A 22,520-nucleotide genomic window follows, 5' to 3' on the forward strand; every position below is an offset into this window, starting at 1 on the left:
CTGGGCCCGAAATACGTGGGACCGTTTCCCATTGTGAAAATCATAAATCCAGTCAAATTGGAGTTGCCAAAAACCCTTCAGAGGATTTATCCCGTATTTCATGTGAACTTACTAAAACCAGAGCACACTTCTTCCATTCGTCCGCTCCAGCCCTCACCCCAGTTCCTCTTCTTATTGAAGGAGAGCAACATTTTGAGCTTAAAGAAATCTTAGATTCCAGGAAACATAGAGGATGCATCCAATATTTGGGTGGACAAATCCCACGTCAGGGCTCCCAAACGTTTACAGAAGTTCTGCACCCAATATCCTGATAAGCCTTAATTTTAATATATGCTATTGGTTATTATTGTTGTTCTGTTTTGTTTCCTATTTCCCCAGGGATGATGTCCTTTTCTGAAGGAGGGCCGGATGTCAGCCTCTGCTTCGCTCACTTGCTATCGGCTGCCATAGAAATGGGGAGGGTGGGGGCATCGTATTTGGGGTGGGAATAAATGGTACAGGGGGTGATATGGAAAAGGGAGTTTTCTTCTCACCATCCTCTGCGCATGCCGGTGGCCAGTGTTTGGACCTGGTCAAGCCAACCATCCTGCATACCAACATTATGATGCCTTTTGGAGATGCAACCCACATGACACCTAAGGGAGTTGCGGATTGGACACTGGGGTGGGGTCGTTGGAGGGACGGAGCTGGGTTATCATTTGATATGAACTTGTTCGTGCCTTTCTGGCTCAGATCTTGCTTTACTTTCGTTGCTGTCTTTTCATAACCAGTAAAAGTATTTTAATTCCATGAACAATGGAGTTGGGAGTTTTCTTTCTTGGTTATTGATGTAGGCATGCCTGACAATACCTGTGGCTGATCAGTCTCCATTGAATCCTGGCTGTTTTATTCCTCAGGCTGACCATCCTGAAGCATGGATTCAGCTGGAGCAACATTGTCAGATACAAGGTCAGAGTCAGACTCTGAATCATAGTTTATAACACTATGTTCTTATGCTCTGGATTCCGTTCCTCTCTGATCTCTTTGTTACACAGGCAAGTATGTGACAGGTAGGGCACAGGAGAGACTACCTATCAAAATCATTTGTAGTCCCCGCCCCCTTGCAGAGTAGAGAGATTGCTTAAATAAGCAAGGAGAGAAATTAATCTCTTCAGGCAATCTCTCTTGTGCCTGACACATTTTTTCTACTTCTCTTCCTTTCACAGAACAGAGATTGGAGAGGAAGAGATTGCAAGGGAGTAAGCAGAGACACAACAGGGAATACACTGGCTGTAGAAAATGTACTTGGGTTGCCAGCTCTAGTGCATTCTTTTCAATGAGTATTCCCCTCATGTGCCTGCTAATTCATTTCAATCCCTTTCTCTCTAATGAATGTAAATGCAACATGACCCAACTAGGCAACATCATCAGTGCTAGAAGGAAGGGGGTGGCACAGAGGAGGAGGAGGAGATGTCTGTGGGGTCCTTGCTGCTTGCAACCAGCAACACCCCACCCCATCCGCTTTGCCCACAGTTTTTTCACCCTCCCCAGGCTCCAGAGGCTTTCTAGGAGCCAGGGGAGGGCGTAAACAGCCTTCCCCCTCCCCAGATGCCCCCAGAGGCCTCAGGAGCTTTTCTGAAGCCACCGGAGGGCAAAAAATGGACCTATGGGGAATCTGGAAGTTCAGGAATGGTGACTTGCAGTTTGCCCGTATGGCCAGTTTTTGCCCTCGGAGCCTTCAGGGAAGCCTCCTGAAGGCTCCGGAGGGTGAAAAACGGTCCTACGAGCCACCCGGAAGTCTGTTCCCAAACTTCCGGTTTGACTGTAGGGCTGGTTTTTCGTGCTTCGGAGGCTTCAGGGAAGCCTCCCGAGGGTGAAAAATGGCCTCAAAAGAAGGTTGAAGTCAGGTAGCCAACGCACGCATGCGCCCTGGCCAGCTGACACAGCAACACCTCCCGTGCCCTGACAAATGGTTCCGCATGCCACCTGTGGCACACATGCTATAGGTTCGCCATCACGGCACTAGAATATAAACTAACAGCAAACTGCACTCCTTACTAGCACTCCTTACTAGTTTGGGTAATGAAAGGAAGCAAGCTCAGAGAGCACCAAGGACCCATAATATATATATATTTCTGGGTTGTGGGAAAATATATAAATACATAAAATCCAAGACAGTTATAAAATTTGAGGCATCCATAACCAACATTTTATTGTTCAAATACATTTAGATAGAGAAAGATGGTATCTTTGTAGTACTATCTTTATTACGGTCTCTGGGGAGCATTTTATAAAATATTTTGTGAATATTTTCTGGAATATTAGACAAGTAAATAAAATTGATAAATAAAAAGTAAAATAAATAGACTACTAAACACTATAAGTACAAAAAACTACTAAAATGTCTGCCTCTCTAAAACTTATTTACTAACATAAATTTATGAATAAAATACTGAAACAGGAACATGCAAATATACAGTAGAGAATTACTATAGTATTAGACCAAAATCAGAGTCTGATAGCCTTTTTTCAGAATAACAAATCTTATTAAACTTATAAAAGTTATCAACTTTTGTGAGTTTCTGCCAAATTCAATACTTGCAATGGAATGACTGGACTTAGGTAGGATAGTATGGGTAGAACAGAGAAGGACTTGTGGGTGGTACAAATTTGTCCTTTTAATCCACCCATCAACTCCTTCCCAAGGACCTGGGAGAGACAGATGTGGATGTTTGATGGTATTAGAGGTCTCGTTGCAGGATGGAAGCTGTTCCAAGCAAAGCTGCCTTTTGCAATTGACCGGTGGGGATTTCGTCAATGTTGATGTGTTCAAGTGGTGATCCAGGCTGCACCCAAGGAGCCTATGTCTATTGGAACTAGAATAATTCAATTCAATCTTTACTATGATCATGGACCAGCACAGAACATTAAATATTAAAATAAAACAAAACTGAACAGAACCAAACAGAACAAGGCATAGTAATATATTATAACTGATGGTGGAATCCAGGTGTGGCTAGGATTATAAATTTGAATGGATTGGAATGGTTTTCAACGGAGTTCTGTGGAACTTGAAGCAAAGACATTAAGAAGAGGTGAAGGGAAAATCAGGAAGAACTTTGAAGAGTTTGTGACCTTGATTGCCAGACGTTAAAGAAGCCAGACCTGAAACCAACCCTTGAGCCCCTTGACTTATTCACATGCAGTTCCCAGCCTTTGAGTTAAATAGGAAGGAAGAATTTGATGGAGATTTTATGCTTGGAAGAGAAAGACAGATTTCAATGGTTGGAAGGACCTTGGAGTCCTGTGCATGGATCTATTACTACTATACCCTCAACTGAAGATCATACAGCTAATTAATTCTAATTAAACACCACCAAAGAACAATATAACAGCTCACTCCATTCAAATATTTTTCTGATGTCCAAATTCCCCTTTTCTCTTGTCAAATCTTTGGAACAACTGTAAAAAAAGATTCCTCCTGAAATCCTGTTGATGCACCTTAGTACTGCATTGGATTTTCTGGCAGATTTTGCACATTGTCGGCTCATGCCCGCTTGTGATCCTCCAAGACACCTAGGGATATCTGCCAGATGAGTCCCATAAGGTAGTCATAGTTCTGCAGCTGAGGGGCATTGTTGTTGTGGAGGGTGATCATCCACGTGGCAGCTACACCCTTCAGAGACATAGCCATGCATCTCACTCAAACTGCCTCCATCCCAGTTCAGCCCCATACTCCTGCACATGGTTCTAGACTTGCATCAGAAAGAACCCTAGTTGCTCAAAGGTCCCTCATGTTTTACCCCCAAGGCTGGAACTTCTAATGGGCAATCCCTGAAGACAGAAGGGCTTGTGCAACAGCCTCTTCTGGGGGTGGCATCACTTGTGCTGGTGCCAGCGCAGACAGAGCAAGTGCGGCCACCACCATAGTAGCTCCATCCAGGGCTTGGCTTGGGGTGACCGAGAGAACCTGGATAATTATCTGTGTGAGAGTTTCCCAGGATCTTTGACTCTTTGGCTTTTATCATGAGGGGTTTTTCCCCCTTTCCTCAACATCCAGCAACCATATGGGCCTGACAGGCTCCTTGTTGAGGTCCAGCTTCTCTCACCATTCCACTTCATCTCGAGTGCGGTGCAGTTTGGGTCTGCACCGCACTCGAGTCTCTGATTCAGGTGCACTGTCTCCGTCTTCTGCATACCAAAGTTAGAGGAGTTGGCCTTGCAAAGCCCAAACTAACTCTACCCCCCTTTTCCATGGCAGTAGACCTCAGAAGAAACTGCCTGACTGGACCTGCTGTGAGCCAGAGGAACAGGCTGCCACAGGAAGCCCCGAGTTCTCCTTCACTGGAGATCTTCACACAGAACATGGACCTTTGTCAGAAATGCTTTAAGAGATCCTACAGGGATCAGGAGGTTAGACTAGATCAGTGTTTCTCAACCTTGGCAGTTTGAAGATGAATACAGAATAAACTTTGCTATGTTAACAAGAAATACGTTGTGGTCTACTTAAATGCCTTACTGAAAGCCAAGTATGCTGTGTTCCTAGCATCTCCCAGATCTACTAATTTAGCCACTTTGTCAAAGAATTCAATAAGGTTTGTTTGGCATGATCTGTTTTGGACAAAGCTATTTTGGCTTCTAGTAACAGTTTGGTTGCTTCTAGGAGTTCCGAGATCTGTTGCCTTATTATCTTTTCCAGGATCTTTGCAGGGATCAAAGGGATCAGTGTATACTTTCTGGATCCATTCTATCCTCTTTTTTGAAGATGGGAACCACATCAGTTCTTTTCCAATCCTTTGGTAGTTTGCCAGGGCTCCAGGATCTTTGAAAGGTGTGCTTCAATGGTCCTGAGTTAGCATCTTCCAGCTCCTTCAGAAGTCTGGGGTGTAATAATCCATCTGGTCCAGGTGATTTGAACTCATCTAGGGTGGATTGGTGTTGTCTTGCTATTTTCTTGCCTATTTTGGTTTGTATCCCTAGTCTGTCATTGTGGTTCTGCTATTGGTAAGTTGAGCTATTTTCCCCTTTTGCATGAAGACAGATGAAAAGGTTGAATTAAGGGGTTCTATTTTCTCCCAGCTGGCTGTCACTACCTTGCCACCTTCTCCCACTAGTGGACCTGGCCTTTTTTCTTGTTTCTTTTTACATTGAAGGCAAGGCTAGATGTGTCCCCTCTGTAACACCTGTTGTGCTCTGTCTGTTCTGGGTTCCAGACGAGGAAGGACACCAGAGCCTCTTCTGCAGAAAGGGAAGTTCCTTCTTTGCAAATGAACTTGAGAAAAAGGTGAAGCCCGTAGGAAGAATGTCTGGCCATCAGAGGATTTGCAGACAGACCCAAGTCTTTAGCAATGCCCAGAACCCAAGTGTAAGGCCTGTCTCACCACAATTCCCACCTGCAAATTCAGTCCACAGTGCATGCACGTTCGGGTTTTGGAGTTCACAATTCCACGCCAAATCAAATCAATCTCAGTCTCCAAGCCCAGTTTCTTTCTGACCCCTAATAACAAACATTCATCTGGCTTCAAGCTTGTTCACGATCAAACTTAAGCACCCTGCAATACTTATTTTCATTGTTTTTGAAATGCAAAGAAAAGAAAAAGAAATAAAGATGGCCAAACCATCTCCAGTTTTCACATGTGTCTTCTCAGTCTCCCCTGTCAGCCCTGGGAGGGAGTCCAGACAAAAAAGCACACCCAGGAGTGCAAGATCTGTCTTTGCTGTATTGTAAGGTTGCGTTCACGAAATCTTGCAAGTCTCATTTCTATTCTCCTGTCTCTGCCAAGGCCATTCCTCCATCGCACCCTCTTGGTAAATCTTCTCCAGGTTAAATGGGAGGAAGTGGGTACCATTGTATTAATAATTTGATAGCAATATAGCACCTTTTCTGATTCACACATTTTATTGAAAGACAGAAGCAAATTATCAAATTAAATCAATTATCTTTATTCCGCTCCTTCCGACAAAAGCTTAAGACTCATCTGTTCCGACTAGCCGGCCTGGCCCACTTATAGTTCTACTCTTACCTCCTGGCGGTTATTTTATTTGGGATAGCTTTTAAGGTTAATGTTTTTAACTTTTTTAAATTAAAAATTTTTTTTAAATCTAACTTAACTAAATTGTACAGGGAACTTCTACTACCTCCTCCAGTCCTATGTTTAATTTATTTATTGTATACTTATAACATGCATATTTACTGTTCAACTATTTTAATATGACTGTACACCGCCCCGAGTCTCTTTTGAGAGAGGGGTGGTCTAGAAATCCAATAAAGTTAAGTTAAGTTAAGTTATTGCAGTAAAAAAGAGAAATGGTTCCATACATTTTGCAGAGGGGAAGAAAGAAGAACAGGACAATAAAATACCTAAATAAGTCATTTGTCATTGGGAGCCTCCAATTTGAGATGACCTGGGAGATCAGAGGATGATAGATCTGTAAGGACCTGCCTCAGTTACCTTCCCAAGAAAGTAAAACTCTTGAAACAATTTATACTTCGAAAGAACTTTTACTGAGAGAGAGAGAGTGATTGCAGAGAAGTCAGGTGGAGTCTGAAATTCAGGCACAAAGCGTTAGGCTAACTCTTCCCTCTTCAACCCCCACCCTGATACCCCACGTCCATCTGGAGCCAATAAGAGGCCACAGAGGTGTTTTGGAGATCGCCGAGGCTGGGTGATGGAAAAGGCTTGTCCTTGGGGGCACCGCAACCTTGGATAACTGGCCCAAGATCCCAAGCAGTTGCAATCACAGCAAAGGGAAAGCATGCAAACTGTGTGGCCCACAAGGCCTCCCTCCTCTCCACCAGAAGGGAAGCGTTCCAATAGGGACCTGGCAAGAACTGAGAGGCTTATTTGGCAGAAGAGTTGTGCGACCTCTTGGATCAATCCAGGGGCCCCCAGCCATTCCCACTTGGGAAATTCAGCTGGATGGACCCAGGGAAAGGAGGAGGTCCCTGAGGGCCCGAGGGCCCCTGTGGAAATGGGGGTGCAAGTCACTGGTGGGTTGCTCTTACCGTCTCTATGGTACGTTGATCGCAGTCTGTCTGTACACATGCACAATCCACCACCCCTGCGACACCCAGCTGCTTGTCAGGGCGCATGCAGGCACCTCACGCTGTGGGCGCATGTGCAGTGTATCTTTTGGACTAAAAACAGCCTATAGAGTGTGGGCGGGCGGGTGGGTGAAACAAGCCGCTGTACTGGTTTGCTCTCAGCTGCTCCCAGCCACTACCGGGACAGCCGTACTGGGCCGTACCAGCAGCAACCCACCAGTGGGCTGCCCCATGACTGAAATAAAGGGTGGGTTTGAAAATAGGGAGCCACCGATGAGACTGTGACATGGAGGGGAGGAAAACCAGGGACAGCAGCTCCCTCAAAAACTCATGGAGAATAGGGAAGGCTCCCTGGGAACCCAGCATGATCCTTAGCTGTGGAAGCTCCCTCAGCCTCCCTCACAGGGGTCTGGTGGGGAAAAGAACAGGGAATACAGCAGCCAAAGCAGTTTCTGAGGCAATTGGGATGGGGGAAAGGAGAGAAGGGAGTGGCCACAGAGAGTGGCATGGACCAGCCCTGTGGCCACCTTTTGAACCCTTCCCCCAATAGCCAAATTGGTAATGAACTTTGGTGCGTTGCCCATGGAAGCACGCTTCTCCCGAAGAATCCTCTTCAAAGCCATCAAGGAAGACCACAGACATCTGAAGGGAAGGAATGGAGGGAGGCTCGTCAGTAGCATCCATCAGTTGGGTTTCACATGGAGCTGGGATGGCCACGGCTACTGTCTCTTGCAGGTGGTGGTGGTGGTCTCCTCTGGGAGGCTGGCCAGAATCGGACCAGCATCCTCCTTCCTCCAGCTGCTAAGTAGAAAACAAAGTAGATGGTTGAGCTTTAGTAGACAGGATGGGCCAGAAGGTCTAAGGGCCCATCATGTAGAGTAGGTTGGAGACAGGTAAGTCAACATACCGGCATAGGAGTTCTTCTGACCTGTCACTCCAGGAGGAGAGGGAAGGGAAAGGAAGGGAAGGGAAGGGAAGGGAAAGGGAAGGGAAGGGAAGGGAAGGGGGGGGAGGGAGGAGAGAAAAGGAAAAGTTGGTTTTCTCAGAGGGCTTCTTTAAAACGGTACCTTTTCTGGATTTCACCGCCAGTAGAAGCCCCAAACAGCCAAGGAGGAGAAGACTTCCTACTTTGCTAAGGCACAGCAGGGCCCAGAGAGACAGCCTTGAAATGGTATGTCCTGAAAAAGAGTAACAGACCCTGTTAATCCTTTCAGGAGGTCCCAGAGAATGGAGCTGCTTGTCCGCGTTTGCAGCAGAAAAACCATTAGACCCAAGTAGCTAAGCGGCACCCAGAATGGGACCTATCACTCTGACTGGCTGGGATGTAGATTTTACTCCCCTTCCATGCCAAGCCCTCCTTTACCAACAGGTCATCCTTCTGTCTCTGGAACCATTCATCTGTCCCCAAGGCATCTTTCAGAACTTCCACTTGGCTGCTCCCCCAGATCACTGTGACTCCAGGGGGGATTGGCTGATCCTCTGCTTCTGCTGGGGCTCTCTGATCCTTGGGGCCCGAGTAGGGTCCTTCTGTCACCCTCTCCCTCTTGAGCATGGGCTCCTGCTCCAGCTTCTCAGCCCTCTGTTTGGGGCAGGCTCCAGCTGCTTGCATCCCAGCTTCAGCTTGGCTGCCTCTAGGGTCTCTTGAGAGGAGGCTTCCCTTGGCCACATCCCCCTTCCATTTCTTTGTTGGTTGCCAACATCTTGAAACTGCCAACCTCCTGGTGGGGTCCATGTGGGGTGCTACTTGGAGAGCTGGTTTAATGTCAACTGTCCAGTTGGTGAATCCAGAAAAAGAAACTCCTGCAACACTATTTTACCAAGAATATAAAACTTTACTGAATAAACCACATTGGCACGGAAGAAGTGAAACCAGCTCTGGGCTTCCCATGCAAAAGCGAGCATAGTTCATCCCCTCCACCTTTCCACATGGGCCACACACAGTGCATTACATCCACCAATCACTCCTGTGGATTTTGTTATGGGAACTGGACAACCACCCTGGGACATCTGCTTGGCGTGTCCTTGAAGTGGGAGCGGTGTCTCATGGGAACGGGCAATACTTGGACGCCCTTCCCCCCACCCTTGCATTCCATTCCACCCCCTCCCCCTTTTTTGTCAAGCTGCAATCAAAGCAGAATATAGGTGGAAGTGGAAGTCCGTCTTGACACACACACAGACTCCATCAAGCAACCGGAGCAGGTGTTGCCAGGGTACATCAATCTGCACCCACAATGGCTTGTGCTGACCCCCCCACCCAGTGGATCAGCTGATGCTCCTGCATGGTCTTCAGAGGCTGATCCCAACACAAGGTGGATCACCATGTGTGACAGTGGCAGGAATCACTGTGATTGTCACTTGAGATGGATGTATGCTAAGCCCTCCTGGGCACAGCTGAACACAAGCCAAGAGTCCATAAGAATTACACAGAAATTAGGGAAGTATTACCCCATGGAGAACTGCATTTGGGAGAAGCCTGGAAACATGATCCCTGAATCCACTGTCACTCAGACTTGCTTGGACTGAGCCTGAGACTGGTCCTAGAATCCAGAACCTGATAATCGTCTCCAGTTACATGTCACACACGGAGACTTTGAAGTACTGCCTCAACCCTCTCGAATCTCACATGCAACCCCGAGGTTTGGCACCCTGATTTATACAGGGGATAAAAGAGTCCTCTCTATTCTTTAGTACAATACATTTGTTAGATCCCCATAGATAGCTATTGGGACACTGCCATTCTGGAGGGGAAGGGGGGAGTTTGGGGGGAAGTTCTGTGATGTGTCTTTTACTTTGGCCCTCTTTCTCTTTGAGGCATCTTCCTGGGAAGGGGAGGGGGAGGGACGAGCCTGGGGCCCTCTGTTTCATCTCAACTCCGGAGGAGCAAGATTGCAGCACCTGAGAACGACTTCTTATCACCCTCTCAGCTCGGAGTTCCCAGAACATCTTCACTCCTTGGGATCGGCTCTCATTGCACCAGACAGTTGGGGGGGATTTTGAAGAGTGACTTTTAGCCTAATGTTTCTGGGTGGGAAGTTTAGATCCTGCCTATTCTCTCTGCTATCCCTATCTCTCAATAAAGGTTCCTTTTGAAATGCTGCTTGTTTCAAGAGTTCTACTTCCTTGAGGGAACAGCTGAGGCGAGACCTTACAACATGAAACTATTGCAATTAATCCAGGAGAAGTCGTATCAAAAGTTTGGCAAAACATTTGTGCAATCAGACCATCAATCCATTTCTGAATCTGGGCTTGTAAAATGGATTTTATAAGAGCTCATCAGATGCAACTGAGGGAGCTGAAGCAGCTTCACAAATGCTGCGACAATAACATTAACAGATTAAATGTGTACGTATAATAGCAGTGAGAGCTTCTTCCTAATCTTCTACCACCTCTCTACCTTCAGCTTCAGCCTCTGCCCTAAGGTCTCTTTCAAGGAGTCAAAAACTTACCAGCACAAACTTGCTTTAAGGAAACTGTCTTAGTTGCCTCACCAAAAGGGTTTTTTGCTATGCAGGTAACAGTGAGATCAACATTTCGGGAGATGAACTTGATTGTAGAACTCCCAGGGGTGGGCTGAGTGCTGTGGAAAGCTGAGCTCCACCTGAACGTTGTCCCGTCTTCCCAGATCTCTTTAGAGCAGTGCAGCTGCCAAGCTATATTTTCACTGTCAGCAGGAATGCAAATCACTCTCAGCTGAGACTCCTGCAAACGTCCTGAGATGGAGAGACACCGTTTGTGAAAGGCAAAAATCACAGGAAGGCCGAGGAGGAAGGAAAAGCATCGATAAATGGGTCTCAAGTAATGTTTTGCATAGATTAGAGCAGAGAAAATATCTGTCACTAATTCCCACAACAATTTCCCCCTCTGCCTTCCATCAAGGCCTCTTTAAACCATTGATAAGGGATTGATAAGGCTCACATTTCACCCCTCATTTCACCCTTGAGAGCCCCTTGTGACTCCGTCCAGTCCCATCAGATTCTGAACTGACTGTCTGGAGATTCCAGCTTCAAAGACCCACCTGACATCCCATCCAGGAACCCACTTGGTGTCAGCCGATTTTGGAAATGTTCAGGGCTGCCACAGCAAGGATGGTTGCAGCAGTGGGAACGTGAGATACAGATAACTGGGGGGGGGGGGGATTGTAGCCAAAACAACATTACTTCCCGGGTTGCCAAGGACATCCCCACCAGGGGCTTGGAAGGCATGGACCACAGACAGCCGAAGGAGGACTGTGACCTGATTGGACCATGTGATGGACGTGTCACCCGGGGGCATGAACTTTGGGTTTCGATTTGGGTGGGGAAAACCTTGGGTCCTTCAGAGTCAGGTTTTCACCAGCTGTGTCAATATGGCATTCCTAATAAATTCTTACTATGAGAAAACTCCAGGCCTCAGAATTTTGATTCCATTGGGTCAGCTACTTGGAGCCCTGACACTTGGCCTGGCCCAGTTCAACCTCTGCCCCATGGAGAGGGGACTCTAGAGAGAGCTGCGTTGGGCACCTACAGGCCCCCCTCCCTCCAGTGGGGAAGAGTTCAGAGAACACCGTTTGAGCTCCACTTCTGACCCATCATAGAAATGCAAGTCCTGAGCTGTGCCAAAATGTCTGCAGAGACAATATTCAGCCGGTTCGGAGCGGCTCAGGCAAACCATCAGCAGAAATTTTGACTGGTTCGCTAAACTGGAAAATGCCACCTCTGGCTGGCCTCAGCCCTGCCCACCCACTTGCCGCTTGCTCGCCCCGCCCACCCGCTCGACGCTCCCTCATCCTGCCCTCCCGTTTGCTGCTTGCCCCACCCATCCCAGCTCTATATATGTTGCCTTCACCACGTGGCCCAGCTAATGGCCTCGTCAGTTGCCTCTATGCCTCGGCCACTCTGCTCAGCTCATCAAAGGTAAGCATGCTGCCAGCTCGCTGTTCACCTTGACCAGGTCGGGGAATGCTCCGTTCCCTGGCTCTGGCCTTCCTGGGGCCTCCTCCCGCATGCTGCATGCTCTCCCTTCTCCATGCATCACCCTGTTTCCCCTCCTTCAGAGGCCCTGACTCAATCTCCCCATGGGACAACCGCCTCTTTCTTTGTGCTTACCTCAATCCTCCTGTGGCTGGTGGCAGAGGCAAGATGGGCAAGGGCTGAGCTGTCGCCACTGGGCTCCCCACCAGCCTGATCTCTCCCCGCTTGTTGCGATCCCTGCACTTCCTGCCTCTCTTTTTTGGTGTGAGAAGCGTCCCAGCCTCCGCCTCTTTGCCACCCGGAACCAAGCTGGCATCGGCGACTGCAAGCTTCTTGCACCAAAAACTATCGACCTCCGCTTCTCAAACGGCCAAAAAAGAGCTTCAGTCCCGCCACTGTCACCACCCTGATCTTCACGCTGGCTGTGCGCGTGCCCCCCATTGCCTGCTGCGCCAGAAGAACAAGGCAGCAATGGCGGTGGGACTGAACTGAAGCACTTTTTCGGTGCATTCAAGAAACAGAGGTCTGTAGTTTTCAGCACAAGAAGCCTGCAGCTGCCACTGCCAGCTTGGTTCTGGCTGGCAAAGAGGCAGCTGCAGGCTTCTTGCACCAAAAACTACCGAAAACCACAGGCCGAAAAAGAGGCCACCACCATCGCCACCCTGTTCTTCGCACCGGCCGTGCACATGCCCCACACTGCCTGCCGATGTGCAGTGGCATCCCATTGCCAGACCCAGCCGGGAGAATGGCCTGCTGCACCGGAGGACCGGCATCGCAGCGGAGTTGCTCAGAAGGCAGCCAGACTGTGGTATACCTTTAAGGTAGTACGTCAAAGTGAGGCGGAGGGGGGCCCATAAATAGACAGTCCACAGTAGCTGCCTTTTCTGTCAGTTCTGTGGGCATGACTTGGTGGGCATGGTTTGGCTGGGGTCATGTGACTGAGTGGGTGTGGCCAGGTTGAGTTGGCCATGCCCACTCAGTCACATGACCTCCCACTAAGCCACACCCACCAAGCCATGCCCACAGAACCGGTAGTAAAAAAATAACAACCCCACCACTGAGCTCCTGGCATGTAAGATGGTGAGCAGGGGGAAACAGGGGGAAAATGTTGGCATTTGTGTGTGTGTGTGTGTGTGTGTGTGTGTACAAATGCAAGCTGAGCTGGACCTCATCAGAGCATCTTCAACCAATTTGCATTGCTAAGATGGACAAAACAAGGCCCAAACTTCTGATGGACAGAGCAAGCTCGAACAGAGGTTAAAAACAAGGGAGCAGCTGTGAGCTCCATCCAGAAGCTGCAACTCTCTGGACACCCGAAGCCGCCCCCGCCAACACAAAAGCCCCCACCTCTCTACATCACCCTGGGCAAAGGAGGCAGGCCAGGATTCTCTGCCATGGCTGGGATACCTACTAAACACTTGCAGATCAAAGGTCTCATCCACTATTTGTTCATTTTGTAGAAGAACTGCTGCTGTGTATCTGCCAGCATCCTTTTGCTCTAGATGGTCGAGGTGCAATTCTGTGCAGTCCTCGGAGACATTCAGGCGCTTTTTCAAGTGAGAGTGAGTGACCTGGAGGTCACATTTCCCTGTAAAGTTCACTTCAGCAATACTGAATGATGTAACCCTGGTGAGTCCCTGCTCCGTCTTCTTCCAGGAAATCCTTTTGTATGGTGGGCAGGTCTTCACTTTGAAAGTGGCAGACTCCCCCTGGAGGCCTTCCATCCCTGCAAGGCCAGAGAGAAGAGTAAGGAAAACTTCAAGATTGGATCACAAGAGACCTTCCAACCAGCCCATTTCTGACCCCCAAATTCCAGGATAACTTTTTCTGAGAAAGGACAAAATGGCTCCAATCCAAAGGACATGGTGGGGCTCTCTGAACAATGGCCTTTCCTTCATAGAATAGCAAGAGGTATTCTATTGTCCTATGTGCGAGCTCTTCTCTTGTAGCTCAAAAAGACAATCGGTTCGCCGTCCACCCTTACCCTGAGAGACCCAAACTGTCAGCTAGCCTGCTGCTTGCTGCCATGGACAAGGGGGGAGGGGTCAGTGGAGAATTTTTTGTTATCATTTGCAACTATTGTCTGGGCTTTGCTCTCCAAGGTCATTTCTTTCTAGCCACAAGAAGATTGCCTAGCTACAAAAGAGGGGCTCTATAGTTTGCTTCAATTTGCTGTTTCACACACTTTGCCTCAGATCTTGCCTGCAACTTCTTGCTTTCGTTCATTCCTAGTAAAAGTGCATTTCTCTGTTTCTGTGGAGCCAAGGAGTTTTCTTTTCTACGAAATCGACAGAAGTAGCACTGATATTAGACAAGATCTGCTTTAATAGTCAACTTGGAGGCAGCAGTCTAATGTGGGGAGTGACATCCAATATCCAACCAGAGGAAGTAAGCTGGAGGATAGTGGAGCTATGGCCGACTCTCCCATTAGACCGCAGCATGCTTGAGATGAGGCAGAATGGTGAGAGGAGCCAGACTTCATCAAGAACCCTATCAGGCTCAGATGGGCAAGGGGTGCTGGACAGAGGAAAGATGCCCCCCATCCAGTGTGAAGCCCAGAGGAAGCCATATTGAAGCAGGTCCTGATCCTGATGCAAAAGGTTAGAGTGAGTTGAAGAGCCCAAGAACCTCCTGCACAGGCAGCTTCTCAAGGTTCCTGGGTCACCACACACCAAGCTGTGCAAGCTACTCTGCCTGCAGGGACCACTCCTCAAAGGCACCAGGACCCAAAGATCCCAGTCTTGGGGGTTAAGCATGGGAGAGACCCCAAGAAACTGGGGGTTTTCCTGGTGCAAGTCTGGAACTACATGCAGGAGTATGGAGTCAAACTGGAGATGGGAGAAGGCCATGGCTCTGGAGGGGGCAGCAACTGAATGGATGGTCTCCCTCCACAACAACAATGCCCCCCAACTAGAACTGTGACCACTTTGTGGCAGCCCTTCACCAACAGTTTGAGGACCCACTGGCAGAGCGCAAGGCTCGGACCCGGATGAAGACCATCAACCAAGAGCGACAGTCTGTGGCCACTTACACCCAGGAGTTCAGAGAGTTGGCAAGCCAGTTAACCACATGATCCAAGGACCTTCTCACCAATTGCTTCAAAGAGGGCCTCAATGACTACCACCCATGTGGGGCCCCGTGCACCCTACAACGCTGATATATGTTGGCAGAAAAATGGAGATTGACCTTGCCTGGGACCAATGCTGGAGGGTCAGTGAGTAGGGCAAGTCCTTCCCTCCCATGCGTAAAAACACCCCAGGACCACAAAAGCGATGCCAGATCTAGATTGAGGTCCATGACATGACCTCAGCCCCCCATTCAGGTGTGGGAAGGAGGGGCAACAAGCTGCGGCATGGCGATCAAGCAAACCCAGCCTCAGTGCCACAACAACCCTGAGGGAGAAGGCAATGAAACCAGCTCTGAGGATTCAGGAGTCAATGCTGAAGGGCTTGGAGGTCAAAGAGTTTGCCCTTTCTGGATCTGAGGGATTGGCAACTCCAAGCAGCTTGGATGAGACTGAAAATGACAATGGACCCCTGGTAAGTCAATGTGTGGCCCCTGCAACCATCCCTGTGGAATTAGTGGTGTCCTCTTCAGGGACCCAGGGAAGGATGTTGGCTTTACTGGACTTGGGCTGTGTGGTTAGCCCTGGAACCATTGAAAAGCTGGGACTGAGACTTAAATGGCTGAGGCTGCCCATAGCGCTTTGCCAGCTAGATGGGACTGTAACTGGAGGGCTCCCGGCTCACTTTATAACTGAATCGGGAGAGATGCATAAAGAGATTCTGAGTTTCATAGTGGCGCTGGGGATGGAGAGGCTCCTCCTACTTGGACTGTCTTGGCTGCAGAAATGGAACTCTTGTGTGAATTGGAGGAGGGGGCTTTTAAAGAGGCCAAGAAAGAGGAAAAGATCCTAAAACCTGGGGATAGGAGAAACAAAGAGCAAAGGGAGCTCGGGAACCCTCAATAAGTGAATACAGACTCCCAAAGGAGCACTGGGACTTGTGAGATGTGTTTAGTGAGAAAGGTTCCCATGCGCTACCACCCCATAACCCCACAGACTGCAGCATTGAAAGCCAGGGGGTCGAAGACTTTGAAGAGTGGAGCTTGAAGAGTGGAGAGGTCAAAAGGGGGCAGTTGGAAAGTGAGACAGAGAGATGGAGCAGAGGAGGTGGATGATTTATGATTGTGTGGCTTCCCTGGACTCCCCCTGGATCCCCCTGGATCTCTTTGAACTGTCTTAATGTGCAGTAATCGGCTGAAGCTAAACCCTGGTCTGAGAGCCCCAGAGCTGACAGTTGCAGCTCTGGATGATGGCTTGGATCTTCTGATGGGGGCAGAGCAGAGATGGGTTGCTGCCGCTTCGGCCCAGGTAGGGTGAACCAGCAGTAGCGGTAGGAGGCTACACCAACCCACCCAAACGCTTCTGCCAATGCGCAAAGGCATTGCGCGTGGGAGCATGCATGAACCAGTGTTAAAAAAATTAGCAACCCACCTCTGGGGCAGAGCTGACAGAAGAAAGAAGCTTCATTGTTGGCAGCTGGGCCTACTCATGGGGTTAATAATGCTGTGGAGGGTGGCAGACTGCTTTTGGGATTTTTTGTGGTTTAACTGGTGAGTGGGGTCTTGGAACTGTGTGAACTTCAAGAGACATTGTAGGACTGGGAGAGGAGGAACTGACGTCACGACGACACGACCTGGGATCTCGAAGTCCCAAGATCACAGTCGATACTTTTGTCGCTGGACGGTCCATATGCACTTAAACTGTCTCACAGAGATGGTGATCAGGAAGAATACGTCTTGCTGATCTCAGGGACCCCGCAAAGTCCCTGCTTGATCCAAGAGAAGTTCTTCTAGCTGACGACAAAAGTGCAGCCACAAGCTGATGAAGTTGGGACAGCTCCGGAACGGAAGGAAACGGGAAGAGAAAGTGTGTACAACTGGTGAGGAAATGTTACTGTTTTAAAAGATACTGCCCCCAAAAAAAGCTAAATTAAATTTGAGAACAGGAAATAAGTGGTGAAATTAAGCTACATTGGATTGCATTGGATAGTGTGTTATCTTTCTTTTTAAATGCTATTTTATGGATGGAATTTGCGCACAGCTTTTTAAAGTGAACGGATTAGTTTTTCTTCTACTACTTTTTTTTTATTTTTGTAACCTATGGATTGAAACTCTTTTTTTATTTCTATATGAGTTTTTTTTTCCTTTTTTCTATTTTGCCTCATTTAGGAATTTTACTTCTTTTAAATCTGGAATACAAAAAAGATACAAAAGGAGGTCAAAGAGGCTTGTAACATTAGGGGGAAAGGAAGCAACACTGCCACTTGGAGGCTGGAGGTTTGAGCCTTGGAAACATTGTACTTTCACTTATCTCTTTGATCATTTCGATTTTATGCTTTAAGACCTTGAAGCTTGTTTACAGAGAGTGATAAGAAGAGCACAGAGTGTTTGTGCAGGTGTTCTTTTGAACCTTACTGCCAGCTGGAGAAAAGTGAAAACAAGGTCTTATTGTGAGAGATTATAAATGAATTTGTGGTTAATCTAATAGAAAGCTTTGAAAACCAGAGTGGCAGTGTTTACCACTTGAAAGAATGGCACAATATTAACATCAAAAAGAAACTTTAATATTGCAAGAGATAATATTTGGAATTCAAAAATTACTGGAAGTATTAGAGAGAATTGAGGAGAAACTGGAAAACTTAGAGCGTATAACAGCAAAATATGATGGAGAATTTCAGTTGGAAAAAGGGGAGGCTAGAATCCTAAAAATGGAAGAGAAAAACGAGCACAAATACAAGAAATTTGTTGACATCTACGGTGAATGGAGTGTGGTTGGAAATGGAGAGTGGAATATGGAAAGGGGAGCTAGATGGCCAGGAACTCTACCCCAGATGGCAAGGCATAGAAGAAGAAAAAAGAGAAGAATTGATGGATTTAAGGAGAGAAATCTTATCAGAAGCATTGTTGATTACCAAAATGCTGATTAAAGAAACAGATGGAGGGTATCGAGATTATATAAGAGATGCAATAAGCAATAAGCTGCGAAGAGAAGTCTGCACAAATATTATCAAGGAAATAATCAGAAGATTAATTCCACAAATGACAAAAGACATAAGATTGCATTATTACTGGAAAGATACAGGTTGATATATGAAAGCTTATAACAAAAAATAGTTAAATTTAGAGCATTATGTAAAAAATGAAGTGATAATGGATATGGTTAAATAAATAATTGACAATGATAATAATGTATACATATGCAGTGGTTTGATAAGAATTAATTGGATATGAATGGTAAATGGCGACTATGAAAGGAAGATTAGACATTTTGTTATGACATAAAAGCTAATAATAAAAAATTAAATTAAATCTAGTTAAACTTTGAGTATTAGGTCAAAAAATGTTATGATAATGGACATAGTCAAATAAATGATTGATAATTTTATATATATAATATATATATATATATATATGCTGGTTTTGTTGTATTCGGGTCTTTTCCCGTGTAAGATTGAGATTGTCTTTGCAATGTTTCGGCAGGATCTCACCTGCCATCTTCAAGCTTGGGCTTAAAATGGGAACGGAGCTGCCATCTTTCTGTAAATCTTGGTGGGAGGGGATGGGGTGCTGGATTTGTTTCAGTAAGTGGAGTGATTGGTTGTGTGGTTGTATCATGATTGGTAGATTGGTGCTGATTGGTGCTGGCTGTATGTGCATTGTTGTTTTGTATTGTAACGGCTTGGGTGGTGGGTGGTGTTCGTTTGTTGGCTAGGGCTGATTTCCAGATGTTTGGTAGGCGGGAGGTATCATCACGTTTATTCATATTGTGGGGGTGTTTCTCTATTTCGATGGCTTCCATGATTATTCTCTTGTGGAGGTGTTCTGTTTTGGAGATTAACCTGGCTCCTTCAAAGTTGATTTCATGTCCTGTAGCTTTAAGGTGCTGGAAAAGGGAGGAAGTTTTTTCTTTTTTTCTTACTGCGTTCTTGTGTTCTGTGATGCGTGCATTTACCTTCCTGTTTGTTTGTCCTATATATATATATACAAACAGGAGGGTAAATGCACGCATCACAGAACACAAGAACGCAGTAAGAAAAAAAGAATATATATATATAGGCTTAATAAAAGGAAATTGAATATAAATTGTAAACAGGGATTTGGAAAGGAGAATTGGAAACTTGGTTACTAAATATTATTGATATTTATTTAGAATAGGTCATAAGGATTTAATGTTATTGGATGATATTGGAAATAGCTAACGAAATGCCATTATGTGGTTATCTTTTAAACTTTGGAATATTCTATGCAAAGGGACATTAAAAGAATTATAGTCAAATGAAAATAGAGGTATGATGATAGTAATATCTATAAATATATTTGATTTAAAGTATATGATTTGATATGAATTATAGGTGATGACTGTGGAAGGGATGCACGAAAGCTTTTTGTAACCAATTGACACACTTTCTACAGTCTGTAAAGAAAGAGGATTCCTTGTGTTGTGTTTGTGTTTATGCAAAAATAAAAATTTTCCAAAAAAAAGAGACATTGTAGGACTACACAACTGCAACAATTTCTAGTGCAGCATAATAGGCCTTCTGGCTAATTTTCAGACTGCCTTCCATAATCTACTGGGTGTTTTGTAATTGGGCAAGGGAAGGCTGCTGGGGGAATCCTGTGGAAGGAAAAGTTGAGTGAGAGGTGAGTGTGTTGGTCCCTCTCCCCTCAGTGACAGCTGGGAGGGAAGAGTGGCTCCCTGCTTGGTGGGTGAGAGTGCCACTTGTGCATTGAGGGGACGTATTAAGAGTGTGTTGGGAGATGAGGGGGTGCTGGACGTGACCAGGAAGGGATGGTGTGAGCTTGAGGGCACTGAGAGCAAATGCTAGTGGGCCTGTAAGGCTCACCTTGCTCCTCAGAGTTTCTTAGTTGGAGGAGGTTTCCCTCTTTTTAAGGAAGAGTGTTGGGGACGGAGGATGGAACGGTTCTCAGGGAAGGCAAAAGAGGATAACCTTTTTCAGGGGTGTTGGGTAACAGGAGATACGGGAGGCAGAGGGGGGAAGTCACAGGGAATGGGACCAGTCTCGTGTTCTGCCCCCTTGCGCTCACCTCATTTACCTGGTCAGCAGATCTATGGTGGCCCTGGTCTTAGGCTGCTGCTTTTGAAGGTCAGATCAGCCAGGATCAAGCATTTGACCCTTGAAGAGAAGGCCAATCTGGCTTGTATAACCGAGACCTGGTTGGCTCCAGAGGGAGGTGTTCCCCTCCTAGAAATGTGCCCAGTGGGTTATCGAATGTGGCACCAGTCTAGACCTCATGGCCGGAGAGGGGGTGTGTGGTTGTTGTTATCAGAGAATCTCTAGTAGCCTCCAGGACAGAGGTGGTATTCAGTCGGTTTGGACTGGCTTTTGGGTGAACTGCTTCACTGAACCGGTAAATGCCACCTATGCCTGGCCACGGCCACGGCCCCGTCTGCCCACTCAACACTCCCCCCTGCCCACTCGACACTTGCCCCCCCCATGCTATACATGTTGCCTTCACCATGCAGCCCAGCTAATCACCTTGGCAGTCGCCTACACGCCTCGCCCACTCTACTCAGCTCACCTAAGGTAAGAATGCTGCCCGCCTGCCCTTTGCTTTGGGTCGGGGCCCAGGGACACACCATTCCTCAAGGCCCCAGCCTCTGCCAAGTCGCCGTTTGCCTTCCCGGTGCCTGTTCCTGCATGCCGCCTGTTCTCCCTTTGCCACATGTCACCCTGTTTTCCATCCTTCAGAGGCCCCAGCCCTTAATCCCCTCACTTCCTCCCCCTTGGCCATCTCTCTCTTTGCCCCATGCTGCGACCTTACCTTCCTCCCACGAATGGCTGCCAGGGAAGGCAAGCCAGGGATGAGCCACTGCCACTGAGCCATCACCCCTGGGCTCCCCTGCCCCCCTCATCACAAGATGCCTGCAGCTGCTGCCTCTCTTTTCGGTGTGAGAAGCCTCCCAGGGTCTTTGCCAGCTGGAACCAAGCCGACAGCGGTGGCTGGCTGGAGGCTTCTTGCACCGAAAACTATGGCCTCCACTTCTTGAACACGCCAAAAAAGAGCTTCAGTTCTGTGACCATCACCGCGATGTCCTGTTGTCCATACCAGCCGCAGACGCACACCGTTGCCTGCTGCGCCAGAGGGACCTGCCCAGGCAAAGTGCCTCCGCTCCAGCGCAGGAGGCAATGGGACACATAGCCGGCCCGAAGAACAGGTTGGCGACAGCGGTGACAAGACTGAAGCAGACTGGCTTCCGGTTGTTCCTGGTGCCGATGGCAGGCTTGTTTTTTGAGCCTGTCAGATCAAGAGACAGTTAGAGGTGTTTTTTTACGATCTTTAACACCTCGGACACTCGTAAATTCTTGGAATTTATGAGGGAGAGATTCAGCTGCTGGGTTGAGCCCTCGTGTACCCTCCGGAGTCCGGAGTCCGACGAGGTTTGCCCCCCTTCGCAGTTGTTGTATTCTCCTGCCTTTTTAATAACCTCTGCTAATTAGCAGGGCCAGTCGCCGGGAACAGCCTTAACATCTTAACATCTTAACATCCCAAGAAGGAAGCAAGACTTTTGCAAGTATTTTAAGTTTTAATTGGGGGAAGAAAAAAAAAATCTCTTTGAAAAGAACGCTACTGCTGAGTTTGAGAGGCGTGGGCTTAGAACAAAGGATTCAAAATGGCGTTGATTTATAGCTGAAAACCTACAGAAAACGAAAGCTAATTACCTGCTGATAGCCGGGGCAGTAAAGGCGGAACGGCTGAAACAACCCTAACTATTAACAATCTTTAAGCCAGTTTACATAACCTGAACTACTTAAATGTCAAAGTTTTAATTTCGAGCAACTTAGAAAGAAACATTTGCAAGTATTAATTTACAGCTGAATACCTAAGGAAAACGAAAGTTAATTGAATGGTGACAGCTAGAGGCGGCTGTAAGAATTATTAATTATGGCAACGGGAAAAAAAGCTTCACCGGGTGCTACAATAAATTATCAGGATCTCAAGGACTTTATAAGGGAAGAAAATGCTTTTTTACGCAAAGAAATTAAGGAGGTTAAAGAAATGGTTCAGGATACCATTAAAAAACATGATCAACTTGATAAAAAATTACACACTTTAGCCACAGGTCTGTCAGAAGTTGTTCTTAAGGTGGACAGCAAAGTTGATTATCTGGCTTTGGATTTGGAAACTAAAACGAAGGAAACAGATTTGAAATTTGTTGAAATGGAGGGGAATATGCAGAGGATGGATAAGGAGATTATCATGATGCAATTTAGATCTATGGAGTACGCTGTTAGACTGAGGGGTATCAGAGAAAACCCTAGAGAGGACTTAAGAAAAGTTTGTGCTGATGCTCTGGCCACGTTATTGAAGATCCAGGATTCTTCTGAGATTTTTGCAAGGATTGACAAAATTTACAGAGTTAATTCACGTATTGCATCACAAAGGCAACTACCAAGGGATGTTGTGATATACTTTACTGAGAGAAATCTCAGAAATGATATTCTGCAAAAGTTTTTATTTTT

General features: G+C 46.9%; 1 protein-coding gene across 1 annotated transcript in view; it reads right to left on the reverse strand.

Annotated features, from left to right (window-relative positions):
• Positions 1-7,464: 7,464 nt before the first annotated feature.
• LOC309399814 (T-lymphocyte surface antigen Ly-9-like) overlaps positions 7,465-22,520 on the reverse strand; it is a gene marked incomplete at its 5' end in the record, with an annotated part of 22,529 nt that continues 7,473 nt past the window's right edge. Inside the window, 4 exons of the mRNA XM_081967926.1 lie at positions 7,465-7,825; positions 8,092-8,202; positions 10,471-10,734; positions 13,385-13,699. Of these exons, the coding sequence (XP_081824052.1) occupies positions 7,719-7,825; positions 8,092-8,202; positions 10,471-10,734; positions 13,385-13,699 (797 nt within the window). The 3' untranslated portion in view covers positions 7,465-7,718. The remainder of the gene's footprint in view (positions 7,826-8,091; positions 8,203-10,470; positions 10,735-13,384; positions 13,700-22,520) is intronic.

Source organism: Natrix helvetica (assembly GCF_964273705.1).
Source record: "Natrix helvetica genome assembly, chromosome: 16".
NCBI lineage: Eukaryota > Metazoa > Chordata > Lepidosauria > Squamata > Natricidae > Natrix > Natrix helvetica.